This window comes from Phalacrocorax carbo, chromosome 1 (genome assembly GCF_963921805.1).
Source record: "Phalacrocorax carbo chromosome 1, bPhaCar2.1, whole genome shotgun sequence".
Classification (NCBI taxonomy): Eukaryota; Metazoa; Chordata; class Aves; order Suliformes; family Phalacrocoracidae; genus Phalacrocorax; species Phalacrocorax carbo.
The window spans coordinates 89554659-89576729 of record NC_087513.1 but is presented as its reverse complement, the minus strand read 5'-3'; the positions used below and the strand labels follow the sequence as shown (position 1 = coordinate 89576729).

The 22071-nt window shown below is 46.0% G+C and overlaps 1 protein-coding gene and 1 long non-coding RNA gene across 4 annotated transcripts; one reads left to right on the top strand and one right to left on the bottom strand.

The window, feature by feature from the left end:
• Positions 1-5368: 5368 nt before the first annotated feature.
• Positions 5369-7338, bottom strand: LOC135315808 (uncharacterized). Its single transcript, XR_010375297.1, has 3 exons — positions 7060-7338; positions 6809-6911; positions 5369-6676 (listed from the first exon to the last, which is right to left on the bottom strand). It is a non-coding gene; the product is annotated as an uncharacterized LOC135315808 (long non-coding RNA).
• UPK1B (uroplakin 1B) lies at positions 6517-18632 on the top strand. 3 transcript variants are annotated; one of them, XM_064466209.1, is made up of 8 exons: positions 6517-6574; positions 12043-12130; positions 12678-12878; positions 14434-14508; positions 15240-15362; positions 15645-15824; positions 16593-16676; positions 17301-18632. In XM_064466209.1, exons 2-8 carry the CDS (start codon positions 12062-12064, stop codon positions 17349-17351), a joined length of 783 nt encoding a protein of 260 aa, XP_064322279.1. In that variant the 5' UTR covers positions 6517-6574; positions 12043-12061; the 3' UTR covers positions 17352-18632. The 3 variants fall into 3 exon arrangements, with proteins under 3 accessions (XP_064322279.1, XP_009508903.1, XP_064322270.1); XM_009510608.2 differs by having other exon boundaries at positions 6525-6611; XM_064466200.1 differs by having other exon boundaries at positions 6529-6617.
• The last annotated feature ends 3439 nt before the right edge of the window (positions 18633-22071 follow it).

The window sequence follows — 22071 nt, the reverse complement described above, 5'->3', positions numbered from 1 at the left end:
TGAGAGACCCCTTGACCATGGAATGATGCTGTGTTGCTGACACATGTTTGACATGGCAGATTGGAGTGCATAAGGGAGAAGCTCAGCCTGTTGTGGGGAGCAAAAGCTCCCTACTTTTTGCCCTGTTAAATGTCTAAACATTTCCAAATGAAGAGCAAAGATCTTTAAAAAGGTAAAAGCTGGGCAGAGTCCAGCACAACTATAGGTAGAATTACTTTTCGTAGTTACCTTTCGGTAACTCTTAGAAGTTGTTCGTAAGCCTTCTGGGCTTTTCAGAAATCGTGTGTTAAAAACGGGCGCTGGAGCAGTGGGTTAAAAAAAGCATCTTGAAAACGAAGGGTGACGCTTAACCTTTCTTGTGTGTGCCCATAAGAGGGCAGCACAGACCGGCTGAGCCTTTGCTAAAGGCTATTAGGAGGCAGGGAGACTAACTCCAGAGCTACGTCCAGCCATGGAGTAGCTACAAGTGGAGGAGAAAGGGTCCATATAGAAGGGCTTGATGGCCCATAGCACAGCTCCATCCATCACCTACCTGAAATTAAAACCCAAGTACATCTGGGGACAGGGTTGACTGGGTCAAAACCCCAGGTGCCTGACAAGGTCTGAGTCTCACAGACTTCTCAGGGAAGTTTCCAGTTAGTTACTGATACCTTAATAGGGAGTTTCAGAGAAAGGATATTGGACAGTGCCTACAGTTCTGTCAAAGCAATAAGTCTGTGTGAGACATCAACCACACCCTTGCCAAGGCAGAGGCTGTCACGTCAGAAGCTCTATAATCTCATCCAAGGCACACATGCTATTTATTTCCATTGCAATGATCCTAATCACCACACCAGCTAACACCCCTCTCCTATTCCCCTTTCCTCCTGCTGCTGAGAGACTTCTGATGCAACTTTACCTTGACAGTCCTCCCTTTTTCTCTTGGGCGCTGCAGCCCTCTGGCAAGGTGGATGGTGGAGATACTGAGATAAATCAGACATATGCTTGCAGCACTTGGCTTACAGCAAGTGTGTTGGAAACTAGATAGTGACAGGCAACCGTATGTAGATGGCAGTGCTCCACTGCCAGTCTGTTACAGCCTCCCAAATCAGAAGCAGCTGATGCAGAGGAGGCAAGCATGATGGATTTGAGAGGAACGATATATCCGCAAACAACCCTCAATAATTAGCTGGAACAATTAATGTGGACAAACTTCTTTGGACCCTTGAAAACAAGCAGTAAAGGTCCCCAAACAAGACCTCTTCTTTCTACCACGTTGTGGCTCTTGAATGACACAGGATTTGGGAGGAGAGGTGTTTAACCATCAGCAAGAGCAATGCAGTCACTGGGTCCAGACAGAACAGCTTATTCCCAGTCTGTTAGGTGAAACTCAGCTGAACCACCAGCACCAAAGGACCATCACAGTGCCAAGGTAATTCAGGAGCTGGGACCACATCCTAATAGGTATATCAACACTGGCATCTGCAGTATTTCAGAGGCCAGAAAGCCCTCAAATTCACAATCGAGCAATACAGAGACACTTTCTAGCAGACCTTCCCTGGACATTGTCAGCCTTTTAAGGGAGCTGTCTAAAACACAAGCAGAAAATGTCTGTCTTCTCAAAAGCCTTTTCTTCTGCTATGTGTTTTGCAAGATGCTAGGCAATCATTTGCCCAGGCAGAGTAAGATTTCTAGCCTCCCTGTGGTCAGGCTCCTCTTGAGAGTGAGCTGGCCTGCCCTCATTTGAAGATGAGATTCAAGACAAAGCCACCTCCCATTTATTGACTTTTACACCATCAAGGGTTTTGGCTGGGGAGTGCCACTCTTGCAGGGCACTTCACTTCCTCTTCCCGGCCAGAAGAAACTCCTGCACGTGGGAGGGAGCCAGGCAGGGCTTGAACTCAGGGCTCCTCCATGCTTCTTTTATCTTCTGGTCTCTGCGTGCACAAAAAAGTGACCTGTAGGTTGCTGAAAGACCTGGGTGAGATCAGCAGCTCTAAGATGCAGGGATTTTGGTCTGGGTTTTCCTTTGCAGAAATTACTCTCAGGCCTGTGATGAGGCTCTCCTATGAGTTTCCTTTATAGTCAAGAGAGTAAAAGAAGTACCCTTAGGGGGAGATTTAGATCCCAGATCTCTCTCAAGGGGTACAAGAAGGCATGCTGAGTGTTGTCTTTATTAACAGTAATAGTAGACAATAGAGATTAACCTTTATAAACATCCACTCTCCCTCTAAGTTTTTGGGTTGACACCACCGAGGAAGGGAGCCGCAGCAGCTGGCCTAATTGTTAGCAGTGGGGTACCAATATTTAATTTGTTACTGCCTCTACCCACATGTTCAAATTTCACTATGAGTACTAGTCCAAAACTCACTGGGGAAGCAGTTCCCCACCTGAACCCAGTTCTTCACCAGACAGAGCAGCTTCCTCCAAATTGTTTGTCCTTTCTGCCTGCTTGTTTGTCGGAAGGAGAAGAAACGGTCTCTTCTGCACGGCTGAAAGTACAGATTTTCACACAATCATGATTACACTAGCTTAAGCTTTATGCAAATACCTAAAATTGCAAGTCTTAACAACACCAAAATACAGCCATGATTTTAAGCTCATGAATAAAACTACCCTACAAAATTAGAAAAATAAGGCGTATCCCCCTTCTTCCCCAAAACATTAAGAAACCCCAATCCTTGAGAGTGAGCTTTATAGCACTCTTAGGAATGAATGCAATATGCAATGCCATATTCGTGGGTGGATTATGCATTGCCAAATGCAGGATATATGAGGATTACCGGTGTCACAAAGATGCCTGTATCTGAGTTTTCTGCAGTGCTCTTCACCAAGGTATCTGAGGTTTTAGAATGAAGTTACTTACTGCATTCCACTCTATGCTAAATATACACATACAGTTCTGCTTTTCAATCTATACATTTGCAGGCTCAGCTGGAGAGGCTAGCCCAGCGGCCCAGTGGTTTATCCTAACCCACTATAATTAGCCCATGGTTGTTTCTAACGGTATGCCATTTGTCTCCCCACACTCAGCACTGTTTTGTAAACATTTTCAGGGACAGAGTTGTTCTCCCCTGATCTCCCTAGGTGGTGTTCATTTATTTATCCTCTGCACCCCGCAGTTATTTCTCTCTCTTGCAGTTGAGAGGTATAGAAGTGGCAAAAAAAGGGCAAAAACATTGCAGAAAGGGGGAGGGAGCTGTAATAAAAGCCACAACCCGGCTGGGGAGGCAGGAGTCAGGGCTGGAGCAAGGCAAACCCAAGGGGTGTAAAGGACATCTGTCCCCCATAGCCCACATCCTCGCCCTCCACACAGATGCAATGAGATGGGAGAGGAGGCAGCTGTGAGGAATTCCCTTCTCCTCTGTGGAGGAGCTGGCTCCCGGCCATGGCACGTGGAGGTCTTGGGTGGCAGGCACAAGCCTCAGACCCAAATCTGGCCAAGGGAAGGAAGGTCAAACTGCGACCGGGAAGCAGCTGTTCGCAGCCCTCTCAGGAATGCGTGAGCAAAGCTGGGCAGCAGGAATTGGGGCTGGGGCTGCTGGTAGTGCTGCCCTCAGGGGGAGGTCGCTGACCTGGCTGGTGAGGTGGAGACTGTTGGGAAAGGCAGCAGGCCCTCCGCTCACGGGCAGCACCTTTGCAGCACGCTGCAGCAGGGATGCTCAGCCTCCCCCCTGGCAGTGCTGCTGTGCTCTGCTGCCATGCACTGGAGGGATGTTCATCAAGAAAGGCCCCCTCTCTGGGACAAACAGATGGTGTGTGTCAAGCTGAACCTGTGCATGGGTGCACAGGCTCAGCCAACACTGCAGCCACACTGCTATGGACGTGGGATTTCCTGAGCCCTCTCCCTTAACTGTGAGATTTGATCTCCCCATGCAACCTTGCAAATGCAGTTAGGAGCCTCCAGTTCATGGATGGGAGTGGTTCTTTCGTGATGCTGGCATGAGGTGATCACAGAAGTAACTCCTGGGACCCTGCTGCTTTGGCCATAACGTCCTTTGCCTCCCTGTGTGCTCTCTCCCTCTCTAATTGCTCTCTGTCACACTCTGTCTTAAATCACCATTTCGATGTTATGAGGAAATTAAATTCAAAGGATGCAGGAATGTGAAATAGTATTCTCAGAGGTTAGGAGCAAGGCCAGCCCATTGGAATTACCTACAGCATCTAATCAACACTTTTCAGCATTCTTATTCTCTCTTTGGGCATCCTCCAACATCCCTCCCTTGCCAATTTTGAAAATCCACAGCACACTTAGAGACAGACATGTTCTCACCTTGCCCTGTCACCCATAGAGCACATTGCCATAGTCAAGTGATAGATCTCTTGAGAAATTTCATTCTCCACCTCCATCTGAAAATGAGCCAGGCTGTGGCCTGACCATCTGGCTGTGTCTCCAGATGAAACCCCAAATTGCAGTGTGTCTTCACTACCAAGCCAGCACTTTGCCTCTAACCCACATGCAAGAGAGGTGTGCACAAATGTGGACCCATGTCTGGATACATGTGAGGGAAGCACATGCATGTGTGGATTTGTGTGTGTGCATGTATGGCTCTGTGAGGGTGTGTGCACTTGTGAGTCTGCAGCTCAGGCAAGGTCTCTGTCTGACCCTCCGCTCTGCACACAAACTCAAGCAAACTCCGGCATTAACAACACACACCAAAAAAAGTGCAAAAAAAACAAAGGCCCTATTCCAACTCTTTCCTTCCCAATACTAAATTTCTCTCCAGATATCACCAAAAACATATCCTTACCCACTAAACCAGATCAACAACAAGATGTTAGCAGCCAATTGGTGATGGCAGCTTGGGACCGAATACCACCCTACCCGGTCTTACCCATTCTTGATTCAAATGAGGATTCACGCTAATGCCCATTTGCAGCTTCCCAGACAGGGCTGCAGAGCAGCAAGAGCTCAGGCACAACAGGGCTCTCTCCCAACAGCCGCTCTCAGTGCTGCTGGCAGGCAAGACCTCGAACTTGACTACCAGCTCCTCCTCCCCTCTCTCCTCTTTCCTCATCTTCTTTTCCCAAAACAGCTTTTCCACACTTGCTGCCTCTTTTCTCCTCCAAGCTGAGATGTGGGGTGTCTTACCATGGCAGGGCTTATGTCTAACTGCTGCCTCATGACTTGCCAGGCTGTGATGCTCAGGAGGTGTGCTGCTTACCCCCGCTGCCAGCTGCTCTCAATGTCTTTCAGTCATGATGGGAGCCTGCCTTCTTAGAACCAAGCACACCAGTTGGCACGAAATGTGTGGTCCCCCCAGCACTGCCAACAGATGGGACAGTGACTGCACCCAGCCAGACTTTATGTCTTGTAGGGAACACAAATAACAGGCAAGTGGCTCCTAGATACTTAGGTCTAGCCAAGCATGCCTCCCTTACCTTGAGCACCCAAGTGTCGAATTTCTTGTCCCTGTCTACTCGATCAGGCTGGCTGCAATGGCCAGGTCTTCTTTTGTTTATCACTGTGATGCCTCAAGGATCTGGAAATGCCAAAAGCTCTCTCCCTTCTTCAGGGTGAAATCTCATGGGGATCTCATGGGAGAGCTGGATCTGTCTTCAGTTGTCTCCAAGTACCAAGGGGATCCATAAAACATTAGACCTATTGCAGTTCTCACTAAGTTCCCACAAGATATTTGCAAGGATGGCTACCAAGGAAAGACACATATATTCTTTTGATGTTTGCTTTTGATTGGTGAAGGGCTGTAAAAACATGAAGCTCTCATCACCCTTATTCCCATTATTAATTTGTCTGGGTTTTGTACCAGCAGATGACGAACACTAAGCACAAGCACCCGCACTTTTGCCAGAGATTTGCTCAAGGCTCCAGTAACAGGAATGATGACTTTTGGCAGACTTGTGCTGGAGTGGGTGAGAGAGAGGAAGGTGAGAGACATTCCTTTTCTGCTGTGCTCCTCAGGCTCAGTCCATCTCAGTTCATCACAAGCCAATTAATGTATATATATCTGTGCTTGACTTGCTCGGTCTTAATAAGATTGAATGTGTTGAAAATCCAAAGGACCCCAGGGTATGCAATAGTCCCCCCATTTTTAATGTTATCCACAGTGTCTTGCAGAGTAGTCAACACCTACGCTTCTGTTTCCAAAGTAAAATCTTTACCTAAATAAAATGAAGATGGATCCAACCTAAACCACTGGATTTTCCCCATGCAACGTAATTAAATGGAAACATTAAAATTCATTTACTCTCTTTTCTAGTCAGTACATTCTTCTTATATGCATGTTCAACCAGCAGTCCAGCAATTCTAATATTTATATTTACATCATTCCAACTTGCCCATCCTCTTTAAAGTTCAAGTATCTCATAGGAGTGAGTCATACATCCACCCTTTCAAAAGCATAATAACAGAAATTCTTTAAAGCTTTGTGTTTTCAGCACAACAGCATTCCGATACGATCTGAGAATCACAGAGACACCCTCCAGTCCCACTGGGGATCAGGAAACAGGTTTGGCTAGAAAAAAAGTTTTCCTCATGTGATGGGTGCCCTACCAATCACACAGCACATTCCTCAAGCAACCTGGGCTCTTTAAAGCCCAGTGGAGGTGGGAGAAAGGGGCTTTTTCGGCTTTGCAGGTGGGTCGGGATTTCTGCTGGGAAGCATCACAAGAAGGTAGGGGTGAGTGCCTTGCTTTGGTCATCATCTTCCCCTTAATGAGGCACGTGAGTGATAAGAGTCTGTTAGGAGAAAAGAAGGTTTTTATGTTTAATGGTTCTTATTTTAGTCCCTGGACTGTGTTTAGTATGTGGGAGTCTGCTACCTGGATAAGGTTAACTGCAGAAGATTATTAAGTATTTCATTTTTCTTACCTCAGGCTGTATCTTCACTAGGGCAGTTTTAATTTGTTTCATATTTTTTCTCCTAAAGATTGGGGAGGAGGGAATGGGAAAAGTAAATCTGTTGCAAATATATCTGAGTGTAAAAAAAGAAAGAAAAATTGTTGCAGAGAAAGATTAATCCTGTAATTCCCCCACACTTGTGAAAATAAGAAAGGCAAAAGAAAAAAAAAACCTCATGTTTTGGCTGTGCTGAACTAATGAGGGAGAGAGGAAAAACCTACCTCCCAGCTCTATTTCCGAGGTAATTATGCCTGATGATGATTTACCAGCCACTCCACTGTTCACACAGGCTTCATTTCATAGCATTCTCTCTTGAAAGGAAACTTAATTAGTCTCTGACCTCTGCTTGGTGCTGAGCTTTGTTTTTGCTTTATTTTTTTCTCCTTTGGTAGCACAAAATAACTGGCTGGCTCTTCCTTTTCTGAGAGTGGTTGACTCCTGGTGCACAAGCTGTTCTCTGTCAGAGGCGGCTGCATTTCAGGACAGGCAGAGTGATGGCAAAAGTCCGACAGGGCGGGAGAAGCATGTGGGTTTGTGTGTGCTGGAGGTGTTTGCTTTGAAATAAGTAAACAGATGATGAATTGACACTTGTAAAGCATTTGTCTTCTTACAGCAGAGTCCAAACGACTCATCTATAATATATTTAATTGCATCCTCTTAAAAATTGTGTAACTCTGAAGATGTCCCAAGCATTTGGAAACTAGCTTCTTTTTAGGCCCTTGGGGGCTAATTTTTCCACTAAAGTAAACTTTTTTTTAAAAAAAAAGTACTTTTATTTCTATCTGGACCCTCAAGCCTTGATGCATCAGAGCTCACAGAAGGTCAGGGTGTGGGCAGGTCTGTGCCCCATGCAGGTTTCCCACGCCACCGGCACAGAACATCCAGCAGCAGTTCCACCCCGCTGACTTCCCTCCGTCAGCGCCCCAGCCCAGGGATCTCACTCCTGCCTGTAGAGACATGCTTTCCAGCCAGGGCTGGGTGAGCATGAGGGGCAGGAGGTGTGGTGCCCAGGATTCTTGGCTGGAGGGGGTTACTGGCAAGAACCAGGTTTGTGTCGTTGCATGGCTGGGTTTATTTAGTTGTGCTTGAGTGGCTTGGAACCCTTCAAGCCAAGGCATCTGGAGGCTGCAGAGCCTGTGAGTAATAAAACAAATGTGTCCCTTGTCTCTGCCTCCTTACACCAGGGGATGAGAATGCAATGCCCTTACACGGGGACACTGAAGCAAAGCGAGGTACCAAGGGGTGAGGTGAAGTCCCTGTAAGCCCCTCTGCCATGCTGAGATACCTCCAAGAGCAGGGTGTAGAAAAAAATTATGCTTGCGGGGGTGTTTCTGGACATCCCTTGGTCACAGTGCCTTGACTCCACCATGACAACTGTCACAAAACACAAGGCAATCAAAATGGGACCCACTTCTGTTCTTCATAGGGCAATGCCAAATGAATTCTTATCCATTGGCTTTTTTTGGCTATAGATGGAATAGGACTAAGCTAAGCAGACGACATTTGTCTGTAAGGCTACTGAAATCCTGTCCCAATCTATAGAAAGAGGGTGTGGAGGCTTCAGAATATCAACCAGCTCAATGTGCATGAGGGACGCACAGCAGAGACTGAATCCTGCCTGAATCCAGGCACTGCTGTGAGCAGGGCTTCCTTTGAAAGCCTACATGGAGTTGGTTACCTAAAATACAAGGGCAGAAGCCAGCCTCCACAGAAAGGATCTTCCTTTTTGGCTGCCACAGTTGTGCTGCAGGTCTTTCAGAGCCCCTGTGAGTAAAGAAAGGGAGGGGAGGTCAAGAAAGCTCTAAGAGCATGGAAATAACAGGTCTATGGCAATATATGGAGGGACGGGGAGGCAGGGCTACCACTGGTCCTGGGCTCTGACAGGCTCAGCTGGACTCCCATGAGTCCCCGTGTTTTGGGGGTGTGAGGGAAGAGGAGAGGGGAGAAGCTGCAGTCTGGGTTGTGACCAGGGCATAAGGAAGAGGAGGAAAGATGTGCTTCAGGAGGGGTGTAGATTTTTGTGGTAAAGTAGGAGCAACAAACACCTTTCCAAAGCTGCTTGGAGCATGGAGCAAAGTCTTTGGTAGTGGTAATTGAACACCTGGGACCTTTTAGCTAAAGCTAAAGCCACAGCTAAATTGCAAGGTGCCTGGGATGTGCTGAGGAACACCAGGTTCATGAAAGCTCAGGGCTGCAATCACAGGACCTGGCCACCTACTTGTACGGAGGTTTTGGATAACGGTTTGCAGCTGATGCTCCGGTTTCCTCACGAGTTTCTCTGAAGCCCCAGGAAACTGTATTTGGGATGTAAAACTAATCTTAATCAGCCCACAAAGAAGGCTTCTCTATCTCCAAACTGATTTGTGTCCACATGCACAAGCTGCTGGCGCCTGTCTCCTTCAGGGCTGGGAGGAGGACTGCCTACCAGTGTCACACCCCTTGGGTGGTTGTGAGTCATACCTGCGTACAGTTTGCCTCAGGCAAGCTGGCCAAGGTTTGCCTCATGCCTCTGTAGTGATGCACCTGCACCAAGTGCTGTGCAAGTTGCTCTTGCTTAAAATAGCTTACCCCTGAGGCATTGGGAGCAGGCAGTAGGTGGAAAGCCCCAAATCTCCTGCAGCTTCTCCAGGGCATGTTGGAGGGTCAGCTCTCCAGCTGCCCAGATGTTGTCACAGCCTTTGAGCACCTTCCCAGTGGCCCAATCCATGATGCCAATACTAAACCCTCTATGTCAGAGAAGGGGCCAGACAAGGGCTTGCCACATGTGGCACAGGGAAATGAAGTGGACACCAAGAAATGGACTCCCTCAGTGCTGATCACTTGGTGGCAGAGGGAGAATTCACACTAATATGGCAACATCATGACACTTGTTCATTTATACGTCTACAGTAAAGGCTCTTCCTTACTTTTTTCCCTTCCCAGTCTCTCCACTTCCTCTCACCCTGCAATTGCATTTGATTTAGGTAAGGTACAGGAGAGCCTTAAGTTGCCTAGAAGTTTGCCACTCTTCAGCTGATACCTGTGTTGTGGTGACCGTGACCAGCTTTCTTCCCAGCTACTGTATCCTTGGAGATGTGCTTGCCCCAGAGGAATAGGCTTGCTTTCTCAGGCTGGCATGCCTGCAGTAATGCCTGCTGAAGGAGAGGCAAAGTCAAGCTAGGTCCTGCCTGCCAGAGAACAGAAGAAAGCCAGCTTGTGGGGAGGCAAGGGCATGGGCTGGGTGGATGTCCCACATACAAGGTGTAAGTGCTGTTTTTACACTGCAGGGGAGTCTGTAGGAGACAAAGGGAAGGAGAAAGAGGTTCCTGAGATGTTAAGAAAAGGGTAGTGACTTTGTTAATCATGCTTGGTGTGATCTGTCATGATAGCCACATGGCACACTCAACCCTGCTATCTACATGACAGCTGGAGCAGACCTGCTTTTCCATGAAGCAGTCAGAGGTCACATGCCTGCATTTGAGCAGGGAAGATTTCCTGCCCCCTGAGTTGTGACATCTCTTAGCTGGCAATAACTAAAGGCTTTTCAAAAATCTCTGGAGTTTGCAGCACGAAGATCCATGAGCCAGGCAGTGCTCTCTACAGCTTTCAGATGAGTAGAAGACCAGTGTCAGCCTCAGGTTTGGCAGACTCTGCAGTGTTGTATTGCAGACCATGTGTAGCCAAACATTGCCCAGACCCAGATCTGACTTGCGAGACAGTTTTATGTGGCCCCTGGGCATGCTGGTTGGTTAACAAGTTTGGTAGGGACAGAGCTTCAGGTTGACCTCATGAGCCTGCCATTCTTAAGTGCAGAGCCATATAGCTTCAGCTGTATTAGGCTGGCCTCTAACAATCTGGCTGGGAATAAAAATGGCTTCTTACCTTGGAAATAATGACCATCCCCACTCATGCTATCATGCAAAAATACTTATATGCTCTGCTGCTGATAAAATAGTGAGATCACTGGAGATCTCTTCATGCCTAACCTTCAAACCACTGCAGAAATGGTGGTAGGAAACTCTGGTTTTCCCTCTGCCACTGTTGGAAGCCCTGCCTACCCTAGAACAGCAGCTGCTGAGGAGGCTGAAGGTAGCATTGTTAGAGAGGTCCCACAATGCTCTGTTCCTCAAGAAACTCCCCATCATAGACAGCTATGTCTACTCTTATTTTCCAACAGCTTCTTTGAAGAATTTCAGTCAGTAATCCCAGCAAGAGAAGGCACTAGTGCAGGTACTGTAGCAGAAGAGGAGTATTCAAGCTGCTTTTCCCGTTGTCTGCTCAAGTTGGGCCCACTTTGGCCTTTCTTTCACAGCTTGTATTTTCTTAACCACCCAGCAAATCAGCTGTCTCGGGGTTGGGCTTTTTTTTCCCTCCCCCTCCTCATGCACACACGCACTCCGCCCCTTTGAAAGAAGGGTTTCGTTGGCACTGGCATCTGGGCTTGTTTCTCCAAGAGGTCTCACACCTCTGACTAGTGCCTTTATGCCGCTCTCTCTGGAAGGGGATTAATTCAATGCAGGGCGCCTGGCCCCAGCCTGCAGGATATAGCGCTCTCAGGAATTTGGTGGGAATGCTACTTGGCCTGGCTCCCATGAGCCAGCTGCAGCCTAAGCAGCTCCCTGACCAGGAATGGGGGCCCAGCTCCAGTTCCTGGCACGGGGGGGAGATGGGTCTACCCTTAGCAAGGTGCTGCCAAGCTGTGAACTGTAGGTACGTGTGTGGGATACAGCTAAAGCCCTATGGTTACAAGTTCATTTCCATGGTGGTGCTGGCCGAGAGGAAAGGTCCAGCGGGGTGGATAGCATACTCTGGGGTAAAGCTGGCCTCTTTGGAAAAGGAGCCAGATGAGGGCACTGAACTTGTCCCCTGTCCATCTGGGTGTAGCTGGTCTAGCTGGGTTTCTAGTCAGGTGGAAATGCAACACCGTGAGCTGAGGTTTGCATGGGTACTGCTGTGATGACGAAAACCCTGCCCAAAAGGGAGCTGAACACACTGGCTGTCTCCAGAATGGTCCAAATCTTCTGTAGCTTAAGTATCAGGGAAAGTTTGAGTTATCAGGTTCACACCTGGGGAAATTTCTCCTCTGAAGCTACTATGAAGCAAGGGGTGGGAGGTGTACAGACAGGCTGGCAGGTTCTGTCTATCCTTCTCCTCAGGGATAATTTCTATTTCTGAGTGAAGCCTATTGTATTGGTCTAACTAAGACTGTCGTTGGTTTTTCCCAGGTTGCATGAAGAATTAAAGATGGCAAAAAGTGGTGATGGCATACGCGTCTTGCAGGGTCTTTTAGTCTTCGGGAATGTGGTCATTGGGGTAAGTTAAGTGGGACAACTATGGTTAGAGGCTTCCTTCCAGTACGACACTTCTTAAAACAGCAGTTCCCAGCCGTGAACTCCCTCTTCATGTGTGAAGTCCACGTACAAATAGACCACTAAAGTGTGACAGGAGGGGTAAAGGAGAACTGTGCTAGCTGATCAGTTGGCTGGGGAGGAGACAGGAAGGGACAGCAGGGGCTGATCCACAAGATCAACATGAATTCTAGGGAAAGAGCCCTTGCTGCTGAGCAACATCTTTGCAGCCACTTCCCTCCATACAGTGATGGGAAAGGTTCTGTTAATTCTTTCTTAACATTCTCAAGTCCTAGGCCTGACCTCTCAGGTCTAGTCTGGTTGAGTTTTGCCTGAAGTTCTTCTGTGAAGACACAGTACAAGAGATTGTGGAGTTGGGCTGAGGAAGAGTTGAGCAGCTCCTGTTTGGCAGGAAGGTTGAATGAAAGGAAAGTGGTCTCCATCTTTTTCTGTCTCTGCTATTTCTTTGGGGAAGCTTGATCTAATAGATCTCCCAAACTTGTGCTTCTCAGATGTGCGGCATAGCCCTGACAGCAGAGTGCATCTTCTTTGTGTCTGATCCCCACGGTCTTTACCCTCTACTGGAAGCCACAGAAAATGATGACATCTATGCTGCCACTTGGATCGGCATCTTTGTTGGCTTTGCACTCTTTGCTCTGTCTATCCTTGGCATTGTTGGAGTCATTAAGTCCAACAGGACCTTGCTGCTGGTGGTAAGTATAGCAAGGTTTGCCCACCCATTGCTGCCAAACTGAAAAAAAAATGCCACCTTAGTTTCCCTGCTCAGCTTGGTAATCACCCACTAAGCAAAGACAGATTTTATCAGTGATGAGGAGCCAAAGGTTCTTCTTGACTATGTCTGTGGTCTCCCACAAGGTGAATCCTGTGAGGACACATGCATAAGAAGCTCCCAAACCAGGCTGAGGGAATTAATAGTGATACCTGCAATGGAGGTTTAAGCTGACTGGCTTGACCCTCACCTTGCCCTGAAGCAATGCAGAAGGACTTGTGTAGTCAGATGTAGCTGGGATGTGGTTTAGATCCTTGTTTCTCCCCACCCCTTACTGCCTTTCAGCTGTCATGTACGATTTGGTTTAGGAGCTGATAAGTAATGGCTTATGTACAAGGCATTAGTATGTGTTAGTGTACCAAATATGGGTGCAATTGAGAACAATAGACATCAGCAGGCAGGCAGAAATTACAGGGGTGGGGACAGAGAGCTTTGGATAAGCCAAGGACAATGTTAAGATGTGAATAAATCACCACACAATTTCTTGCTTAGTCCTTCAGGCTGATGGTAGTGAAACTTAATTTGTGCTTGCTTAAAGATGAGTGGAACTGAAAACTCTGCAATTGGCTCTCTCTTGGATTAATATGGGATGGCAGGGTGCCTGTTTTAAGCAGCAGACACATAACGATCTGGACTCTTGTGCCAGGGAATTCACCAGCAAACAGCTGGTGGAAGAGAATTCCCTTAATTCTGAATTTTGGTGTCTTGGCTGAAACCCAAGGCTGTGGTATAGGAGAGGAGAGAGGATACGAGGGGTAAGAAGAAAACAAATGTCTTGAATCTGAGATGACCATTATAAAATGTGGGAGGAGAAATAGAGGCACGAGCACTGCAAAGGGAATATGGGAAAGGTTAAAGGGGTTGTGCTGAGAAGGTAAGAGAAACAGTGAAAGAAACTATGAGAGGTGATCCTCAGGATCTGTTTTCATGAAGGATCTTTGCACACAAAGTAGGAGTGATGAGGAAATCTGTTGATGCAAAATCAGGAGGATCTGCATGACACCCTAAATTGCACCTTCTGTTTCCCAAAAATACAAGCTCTCCTGCTAGGAGTAGACAGCTTCTTGATGAAAAGCTTATAGATGGCAAGTGGAAGTGGAAGGATGAGACATGGAACAAGCATAAGTTGCCAGTGAGATGCAACAAAGAATAAGAAAATGTTATTCTAGGACATATCAGGCAAAGTATTTTCCATAGAGTCAGGGTAGCATTAATGCTGTGAGGTTCTGATGAAATCTTGTCTATGAGATGAAGAAAATTCCAGTCATACACTTTCAAGAAAGCAGACTGCAAACTGGAACATGCACAGGGAAGGGCTACATGAATGTTCAGGAGAATGGAGAGGACTGAGGAGACTAGGACAGCCTAGTCTCCCTCACCCTGAGCACAGTTTTGGGCTTAATCTTGAAAAATACAGAACTGGAAGAAACTGCTTAACTGTTTCTCCAAGAGCTAACAATGCTGTCTTTTTCCTACAGTATATTATTCTGATGCTGATCACTTACGCATTTGAAATGGCTTCTTGCATCACAGCAGCGACTCACCGGGACTTTGTGAGTATTGCTTTCCTCATGTATTCTTGTAACTGCACTAGGAAATGTTGCAGTCTTAGGGCATGTGGCTGTCCTGTTCAGTGTAGTAAATGGCCTGTGTGGTGGTACAGTGTAAACTCAAAGGACTGCTGCTGAGTTAGAGTAAGACCCCACAAGGAAATTCTCCACATCATTATTCCAATCAAAAGAATAATTTTGTTCTTTTTAACGTAGGTTTGTTATTTTTAACATTTTGAAGTGTTTACAGCCTTGCAGTTAAGGAAATAATAGCGTGGGTTAGCTGAATCATCAACAGTGTTTAGTCTTTCACTTACAGACTGATTAATCTATCATACATGCAGAAGAGAAATCTTCAGCATTGCCACTAGTGAGGGAAAGATTATGTGGGTTATTGGATATTGACAGGGGCAGAAATGACTTGTGGTGCTTTAGTTCCAAGCAACATATCAAATGTAACCCATAGCTTCTGCACATCTCTGTGATCTGACATCTGGTAGGGCCTGCTTAAGACTCGTGCTCAAGATCTACATCTTCATTGCTCCTGCTCCTCAAATCTTGCTCTTTAGCCTCCTGTGCATAAAACTGGGGGAGACACAGAATTCCTGTTTCCTAGCAGCAACTGAAACAAGCAGACAAACCCACCTCAGATAACCCTATATTTGCTTTACATGGCCACATATTTACATAGTTCCTGCATTCTTCTCTGTTTGGTTTTTTTTTTTTTTCTGTAGCTCACTCCAAATCTCTTCCTAAAGCAAATGCTGGAGATGTATCAGAAGTCAGAGACAGTAAATAACAATGACAAACGGATGTCTGAAGGGGTCACAAAGACATGGGATAAACTCATGCTTCAGGTAATAATAACACTGAAAACTCTCACTAATTACTAAATGCTCTGCAGCCCTGGAATTTCAAGTCCTCCTTAGGACCACTTGGTAATAAAGAGGACAGTATCTGCCTTGAACTTTAGAGAAAGTCCTGCCACACTCCCCATTTTGCTTGTTTATCAGATGGCAGACTGTCAAAGGCAGGCACTTCAAAAATCTCCCTCATAAATCTGTGGTTAATGCCTAACTAGCAATGTGCAGGGCTGTGACCTGGGCCCATAAAGCCCATTCCCTTCTCTCGCCCCACAGAACCAGTGCTGCGGGGTGCAGGGCCCCTCCGACTGGCAGGAGTACACGTCCGCCTTCCGCATCATGCACAGTGACGCTGACTTCCCTTGGCCGCGCAACTGCTGTGTCATGAATGCCCCAAAGTCTCCTGTCAACCTCGATGGCTGCAAGCTTGGCATCCCTGGCTACTATAACAGCAACGTAAGATACTTTCTCCTTTTTCTGGTTAACATATGTTGGCCAAAAACACCTTGCTGGAAGGGAAAAAAACAGTGAATATCCTTCATCCTTTGCTGTGAGCAACAGGTATTCAAAAGCTTTCTGGAGGAGAAGCAATGCCTACAGGGTCCTGGCCACGTTGCTGAACCCAGGATAGGCTTTCCTGATGGAGAGAAAATTACCAGGAAACCTCTCCCAATGCCACCAGTAAGAAGTGACGTCGCCAACATGTAGATGAACAGTAGATGAATCAAACTTAGCCCAAAGATGAGTGCATACAATATGAGTGAGCAAGTCAGGAGCCCTCCTACTCAAGGTAGAATTTTTCAGTAGACCACCCTGTCCTATTCAAACAGACTGCTGGGTCATAAACATCAACTTCTGCACTAGAGAGCATTTCTAGAAGGCATTCAAGCTCCCAAATTTGCCTGCAGCTTCTTGACTCTGAAGGTCAACTCTGTTGGCTGCGTTTGGTTATATATCTATATTTGGCAAGTTGATGGCGCAGGAAATTGTCCATGAAGTGTATGAGATGGGTCTACTTCGTATTTGGAGCTAGAAACAGGTAAGCTATCTGCAAGTTGGCAAAAAGCAGTGTAGCTCTGACTTGTCCCCCTGAGACCCTGTGAGCTACCTGGATTGCAGTAGGAGAGGAGAATGCTGCCTCAGCCTCTTTCAGAGGTGGATGAGCTTGTTGCCTTGTGATACAAGCTCAAAGCTCGTATTGACTCCTTTATGGTTGTCTTACAGGGTTGTTATGATGCTATTTCTGGGCCAATGAACACACATGCCTGGGGTGTTGCCTGGTTTGGTTTTGCCATCCTCTGCTGGACTGTGAGTACTTAATATTTGCCTTTATTTTCTCTTCTCTTTTATTGCTATTCCACATGCAGCTGCATGGACGTGGATCACAGGGCTGACACATTTAAAATATCTGTAGATTTTAGTTATTAATTCATTACCAATATGCCTGTAGCCTGTTCCACAAACAGGGCTACATTTACAATTTCCCCTCCATTCTGGCTTCCACAGGCAAAGAGCTAGATGGCCTTCCAGCCTGCTGAGACCTGCTGCCATCTCAGCAATACAACACTAGTTTGCATATACTTGTTTGTGAAGGGTATTGGATCATCTAAACAGTAATCAGGGTAGATAATTCAGTTTTTAGGTCAAACAATTTGTGTGAGTGTTTTAAGTACTCAGGGTTCAGCAGCTTCATGACAGATAACCCCCAGCAAGCTGAGTGATCCAGTCAAATAGTTGTGGCTGCATAAATCTTCTTTCTTCTCTGTGAAGCTTCTGTGCAGATAAAAAGCTTTAAGCTTCCTCTGCCTGAACAGACTTTGCTTATGAAGAATTTCTGTTGCTCTCTCCTACCAGTAGGACTAAATGGGGCTAGGAGAGAGGTGGGGAGAATGAAACGGGGAGCAGAGAAACTTAGTAGTCTTGTCCTTTCAGTTCTGCGTCCTCCTTGGTACCATGTTCTACTGGAGCAGAACTGAATACTGAAGGTCCGGTGTCCTCAGCGCTGTCCTGAAGCACCATGTGAAACTGCATTCGTTCGTCTCCTGCTCCATTCTCCTTTTGCCATGGAGGATTTGAAGTTTTGCCACTACGTCTCCCATATATACTTTTGCCCCACCAAAAAACTTGACACACAGAACTGATGAATCCAGGAAAGAATCTTCTTGTCCCTTCTTTGCCCCCTGATCTGCAGCCTTAATGCCTCCTGGCTGAGGCAGAATCCTTCTTTCTCTGTGCAAGAAATCCTTGGAGCATAAGATAAGAAATGATCTGATTTGTTCTGTGATGACATTAGAAAGGAAAATGTCCATAAACACTTGCTCCAGAAAAACATCTCTCTAAAACTAGGTGGAATGTAAATAATAATGCTAAAGGCGCCGGCAAGGGCTATGTGAGCAAAACTGTAACCTCCGCTGACCAATAAAGATGCATACTGTGAGGGAGAAGACTGCAGACCTTTCTAATATATTTTATTGTTCAGCTTCTGTTCCTGGTCTCTGTCACCACTTGCCTTAGAATAAGGCAGATTCTCTAAGAGTTTAAGTGTGTCAGCAGTACAGACATGTTACGGATAAAAAGTCTGTTGCTAGTCAAGCTCAATAAAAGGCTAGCTCACTCCTCAGCAACATACTGCGTACATTCAAGCCTACCTCCTGTCACTGACGAAAGTACTGCATGTGCTCCTACCTTCAGAAGTGCCAGTCCAGAAAAGGTTCCTTTGGCTAACAAGCGACTCCTTCAAAAAGCTCTTACATATTTCACGCAAGGTTTCACAGATCTGTGGGCTAGAATTTGTGCAGAATGCAAGGGGTCCTTTGTTGTGGTTGGCTTTGCGAAAGTGGCTGTCCCATGCCCCTAGATGACCTTGCTTCTTGCTTCAGCTACCTGCAGGTATATGGTAATGTCCCCTGTGTACTCCCCTTCCACATCCCCCGATCACATAGGACAAATAGCAAATAATGGCAATGAGTAACTCTTGCGAAAAATGCAAGCAAGGAGCTAACTGAACCAAATCCAGTCTTTGCATCAGCAGTTACAGTTCTCACTCAGTTCAATAGAGGCTGTTTACTTTGGCCCAGACTGATCTGGTGACTTTTCTAGTGAACACTTAAGCAGTTACGTGTGTCATGTGAAATATGCTCCTGTATAGAGCATTTTAAGGTGAAGCCTCTTCCCAGGGTTCAGGTCCTGACACTTGCCAGATGCCTTGATTCTTCATTTTTGTATATTCACCAAAATATCAATTAAAAACAAGTGGAAGTGGAATGTTTTTCTTGTTCAAGATTGTGTGTTTGGGAAAGGGAAATGATAAAGCTCTATATCTGGGGCAGTGCAAAGGCAGGCTTTCAAGTCCTGTAACCCTGTCCTGAAGATCTGAGTGCAAAGCACCATGATTCATGGTGCTATAGAAACTCTGCAGCTGAATTGTCCCTCACTAAGGTACTCGAGGAGAGAAAGAGGCAGCTATGAGAATGAACAGCTTGAAGGAGAAACAGGTCCCTGCCACATAGAGGGGACTATATGAGCCTGCCTTCAAAAGGAAAATCTCCATGGATCAGCCACTCCAGTGGTTCAGTGGGGTGATGACTCTCTTGGAGAGCCTGAACTCTCAGCAATTTCCATAAGGAAATCAGTCTTCAGCACTTTTTTCTGAGACCTGAGGTCAAGGATGGACCATGGGGACTGTTTATGGAAGTGGTCTGAGTTTGGTTCTTAATTATTTTTGTGTGTGTGTGTGCACGTATGTTGCTGAAAGCTACAATAATACCTAAACCTAAAGAAATACAAAGAGAATCAGTGTCTGCCTAAGTTAGGTAGCAATAGCAAAGACTGGGTTCTCTGCTAGTTGCTGTGAGCTGCAAATGCCTGCCAACTGCAAAAGCAGAGAGGAGAGGAATGGATTAGGACAGACAGTGCAGGCACACAGCCTCTGTTCTTGCTTGGCCAAACCCCTCCAATAACTCCTCAGTCATGACAGCCCTCTTGGAAAGCTGCACACCTGTGTAAAGGTCTCTTGCTTGAGTTATTTCTGAAACTCAGGTAACTTTGCAAATGGGTGAAACAACTGGCTATGGGGCTTTCTAGAGCCCAGTAATGCCTTCTGCATACAGATGTGGCTGGAGATATGGCCCATAAAAACTTTAAAAAGACAAAAGCAGGTAATTTCAAATATTATTTTCCTCCTCTGGTCTTTTGCTTCAGACCCAGAGGTCTCTTCCTTCATGCTACATATAAATGTGGTGTGATTATAGCACTGCGCTCAATATAGAGAAAATGCTGCAGGACTTTACAGGAGAAGAGGAACTGAGACTACTTTGAAGGTGTTAACTCTGACTGGTTGCAAGTGACAATATTTACCTATTGCATAAACAGCAGCTTAAGCCAAATAAGTTTGGGTTCTTCAAATCTGCCTTCTGCTTCCTAAGCCTTTCCTCAGGTGTTACATTATGATTTACGTTTTACAAAAATAAAAACTGTGATGAACAAGTGATCTGGGTAATGGTGGATCTATGCAACCAGAAAAATCCAGCTTTATCCACCTGAGCTAAGGAGGAAGAAGAAAATTGGACTGTTGGCAGAATGATGTTGAGCAGACTTGTGAAAAATCCTGCATAGCCTTTTCTGGTTTTTCAGCTTCTGAAGGGTGATTCCAATCTCTGCAAGTTCCCTACCTGGAATGCCAAGGGAGGGTGAGGTAGGGATTGAGGCTGTGACAGGAATGCTGGTGAACTAGTTCATGTGTTGGCTGAGGCTTGTAAAGAAATCCTGTTCATTCTCAGCTGTTTGGTTTGCTGCCTGAAGGTATGGATGTATGTGGTCTTCAGAGCAGTTGATATGCATAGATGCATAAAAACTGCTGGACTAAAACAGAATGAAGAAAAAAATTCTCCAGGTGGAAGCTGTGTGGTTTGTTTGCAGATTTGTTCTGTGTATTTCTTCTCCGTAGGTGTGAATATTCACAGTTCTCTCCTGGCAAAGAAAGCGTGTTTCAATTCTCTGACAGATTTACCAACTGTATTTTTAGATAATTAATTTATTGTAATATTCCCGGCTCTGAGAAATCAGAGGCTCACTGAGAAACATCCTCTGTTCATACTTGACAGGGTAGTGTGGCTTCCAAGCCAACAAGAATCCCAAACCCTCAGCTGCTCCCCTCCCGGACACACACAAACATAAACTGATGTCTTTCACACTCTTGAATGTTTGTGGCTGGCAGCCCTGAAGGTCTCTGTTCCTTCAGGCGATGGGGCAATGTAGGCTGTTTTTGTGTACTCCGTGCTGTGCCCCATTTTTCCAACAATATTTCCTGAGCTTTTCCTTTCTTCTTTCCCCTCGCTTCTTCCTCTTTTGCATAAGATCTCTTTGCACAGACTCTCAGGCCCTATTTCTCCTTACCTTGATGGTTTGTGTATGACATACAATGCCCGTTATGTGCCATGCTTGGATCCAGCTATCCACCTCACTGCAAAAAACAGCACCAGGCTGTCAGAGGCGTTCGCTATCCTCTGACTCAGATGATTTATTTCCCATCCTGCTCATTGCTCTGGCATCTTAGTTCTTCATATTGCTTACAACAGGGACTTGTGCCAAGCAAGTGTTTACTGGGACCAAATATGACCTAAAACTAGCTCATAAATGAAGCTTCCTTATCCCACCCGTTGGCAGCCCTGCCCTCTTTGGCAACTGGGGAAAGCCTCTGCAACGTGTGGTATGCTGGGAACCTCCTGCAAGAACTTTCCCTGTAATCTCAGGCATCTATCTTTAGGAGATCCTGCTGCGTAAGGAGTTGAGGATGACTACTGAGGGTTTATCCTCAACAGGAAAAAAAGGTGAGGGTGTTTCTGGCTGTGTTAGCTTGCACGCGAGCTGAAATTCCAGCACAGACAAGGTCATCTGCAGTTCTTGTGTGCTCACTACTTGAGATAAACTCTGCAAGAGAGTTAAGTGATGAGCAGTGAGCTGCTCGGACTACCCAGGACTGTTACTGACTGTGAGTGAATGCAGGATTGAAAAACTTTCCTCTGTATTTTTCCCAAGGCAATGCCGGGTACTGTGGCTAGCACAGAGGCTGGAGAAGGTAAAGTCAAGCCACTTCGAATAATACCTGCAAATAACCAGCCTGGTCTTTTTACAGCTTTCTTCTGCCTCCACTGTCTGACCCTTCATGTTTAAAGCAAATTATCTCATAACATTAAAAAAAGTTGAGTAAAGCAGTTTGTGAGCACCCATTTTTTCTGATCTGAACTTCTGCCTGACTCTTATGAAAGAGGAGGGAAAGAAGCTACGTGACATTTTTCAGACCGGTTCAACTGTATCTTATGGCTGGGTTTGGTTTGGGGTTTTTTTTTGCCTTTTCAGGTTTTACTTATTTGGCGACTTTCCTTGTTTAATAACCATCACATGTGTTACTCTCCTTTCTCCAACCCTGGTTGTTCCCATGTTCCTGTTCCTTGTGGTTCACTCATAAGCAGCTACTAAGTTTTCTTCAAAACCATTTCCTCACACTGAATTAAAGTATTTCCTCTTCTTTTCAGGTAAGGGATTTAAATGGTAGAGAGATACGTGTTTCCTGTAGCAGATGTGCTATGGGAGAAAACAGGTCCAACTTTAAGATGTATCTGGACTCAAAGTGCATCACATAATTCCTATTCCTATGCATTTTCTAGGTTTGCAAAATGTACTTCATCTCGCACTGCAGTTTGCA

What these genes read in the sequence shown, in the direction of transcription:
- UPK1B (XM_064466209.1), top strand. Translation starts at nt 12,062, where the DNA reads ATGGCAAAAAGTGGTGATGGCATACGCGTCTTGCAGGGTCTTTTAGTC. An exon ending in GGGATAAACTCATGCTTCAG is followed by an intron (nt 15,363 to 15,644) that starts GTAATAATAACA and finishes CTCGCCCCACAG; the next exon opens with AACCAGTGCTGCGGGGTGCA. An exon ending in CTGGCTACTATAACAGCAAC is followed by an intron (nt 15,825 to 16,592) that starts GTAAGATACTTT and finishes GTTGTCTTACAG; the next exon opens with GGTTGTTATGATGCTATTTC.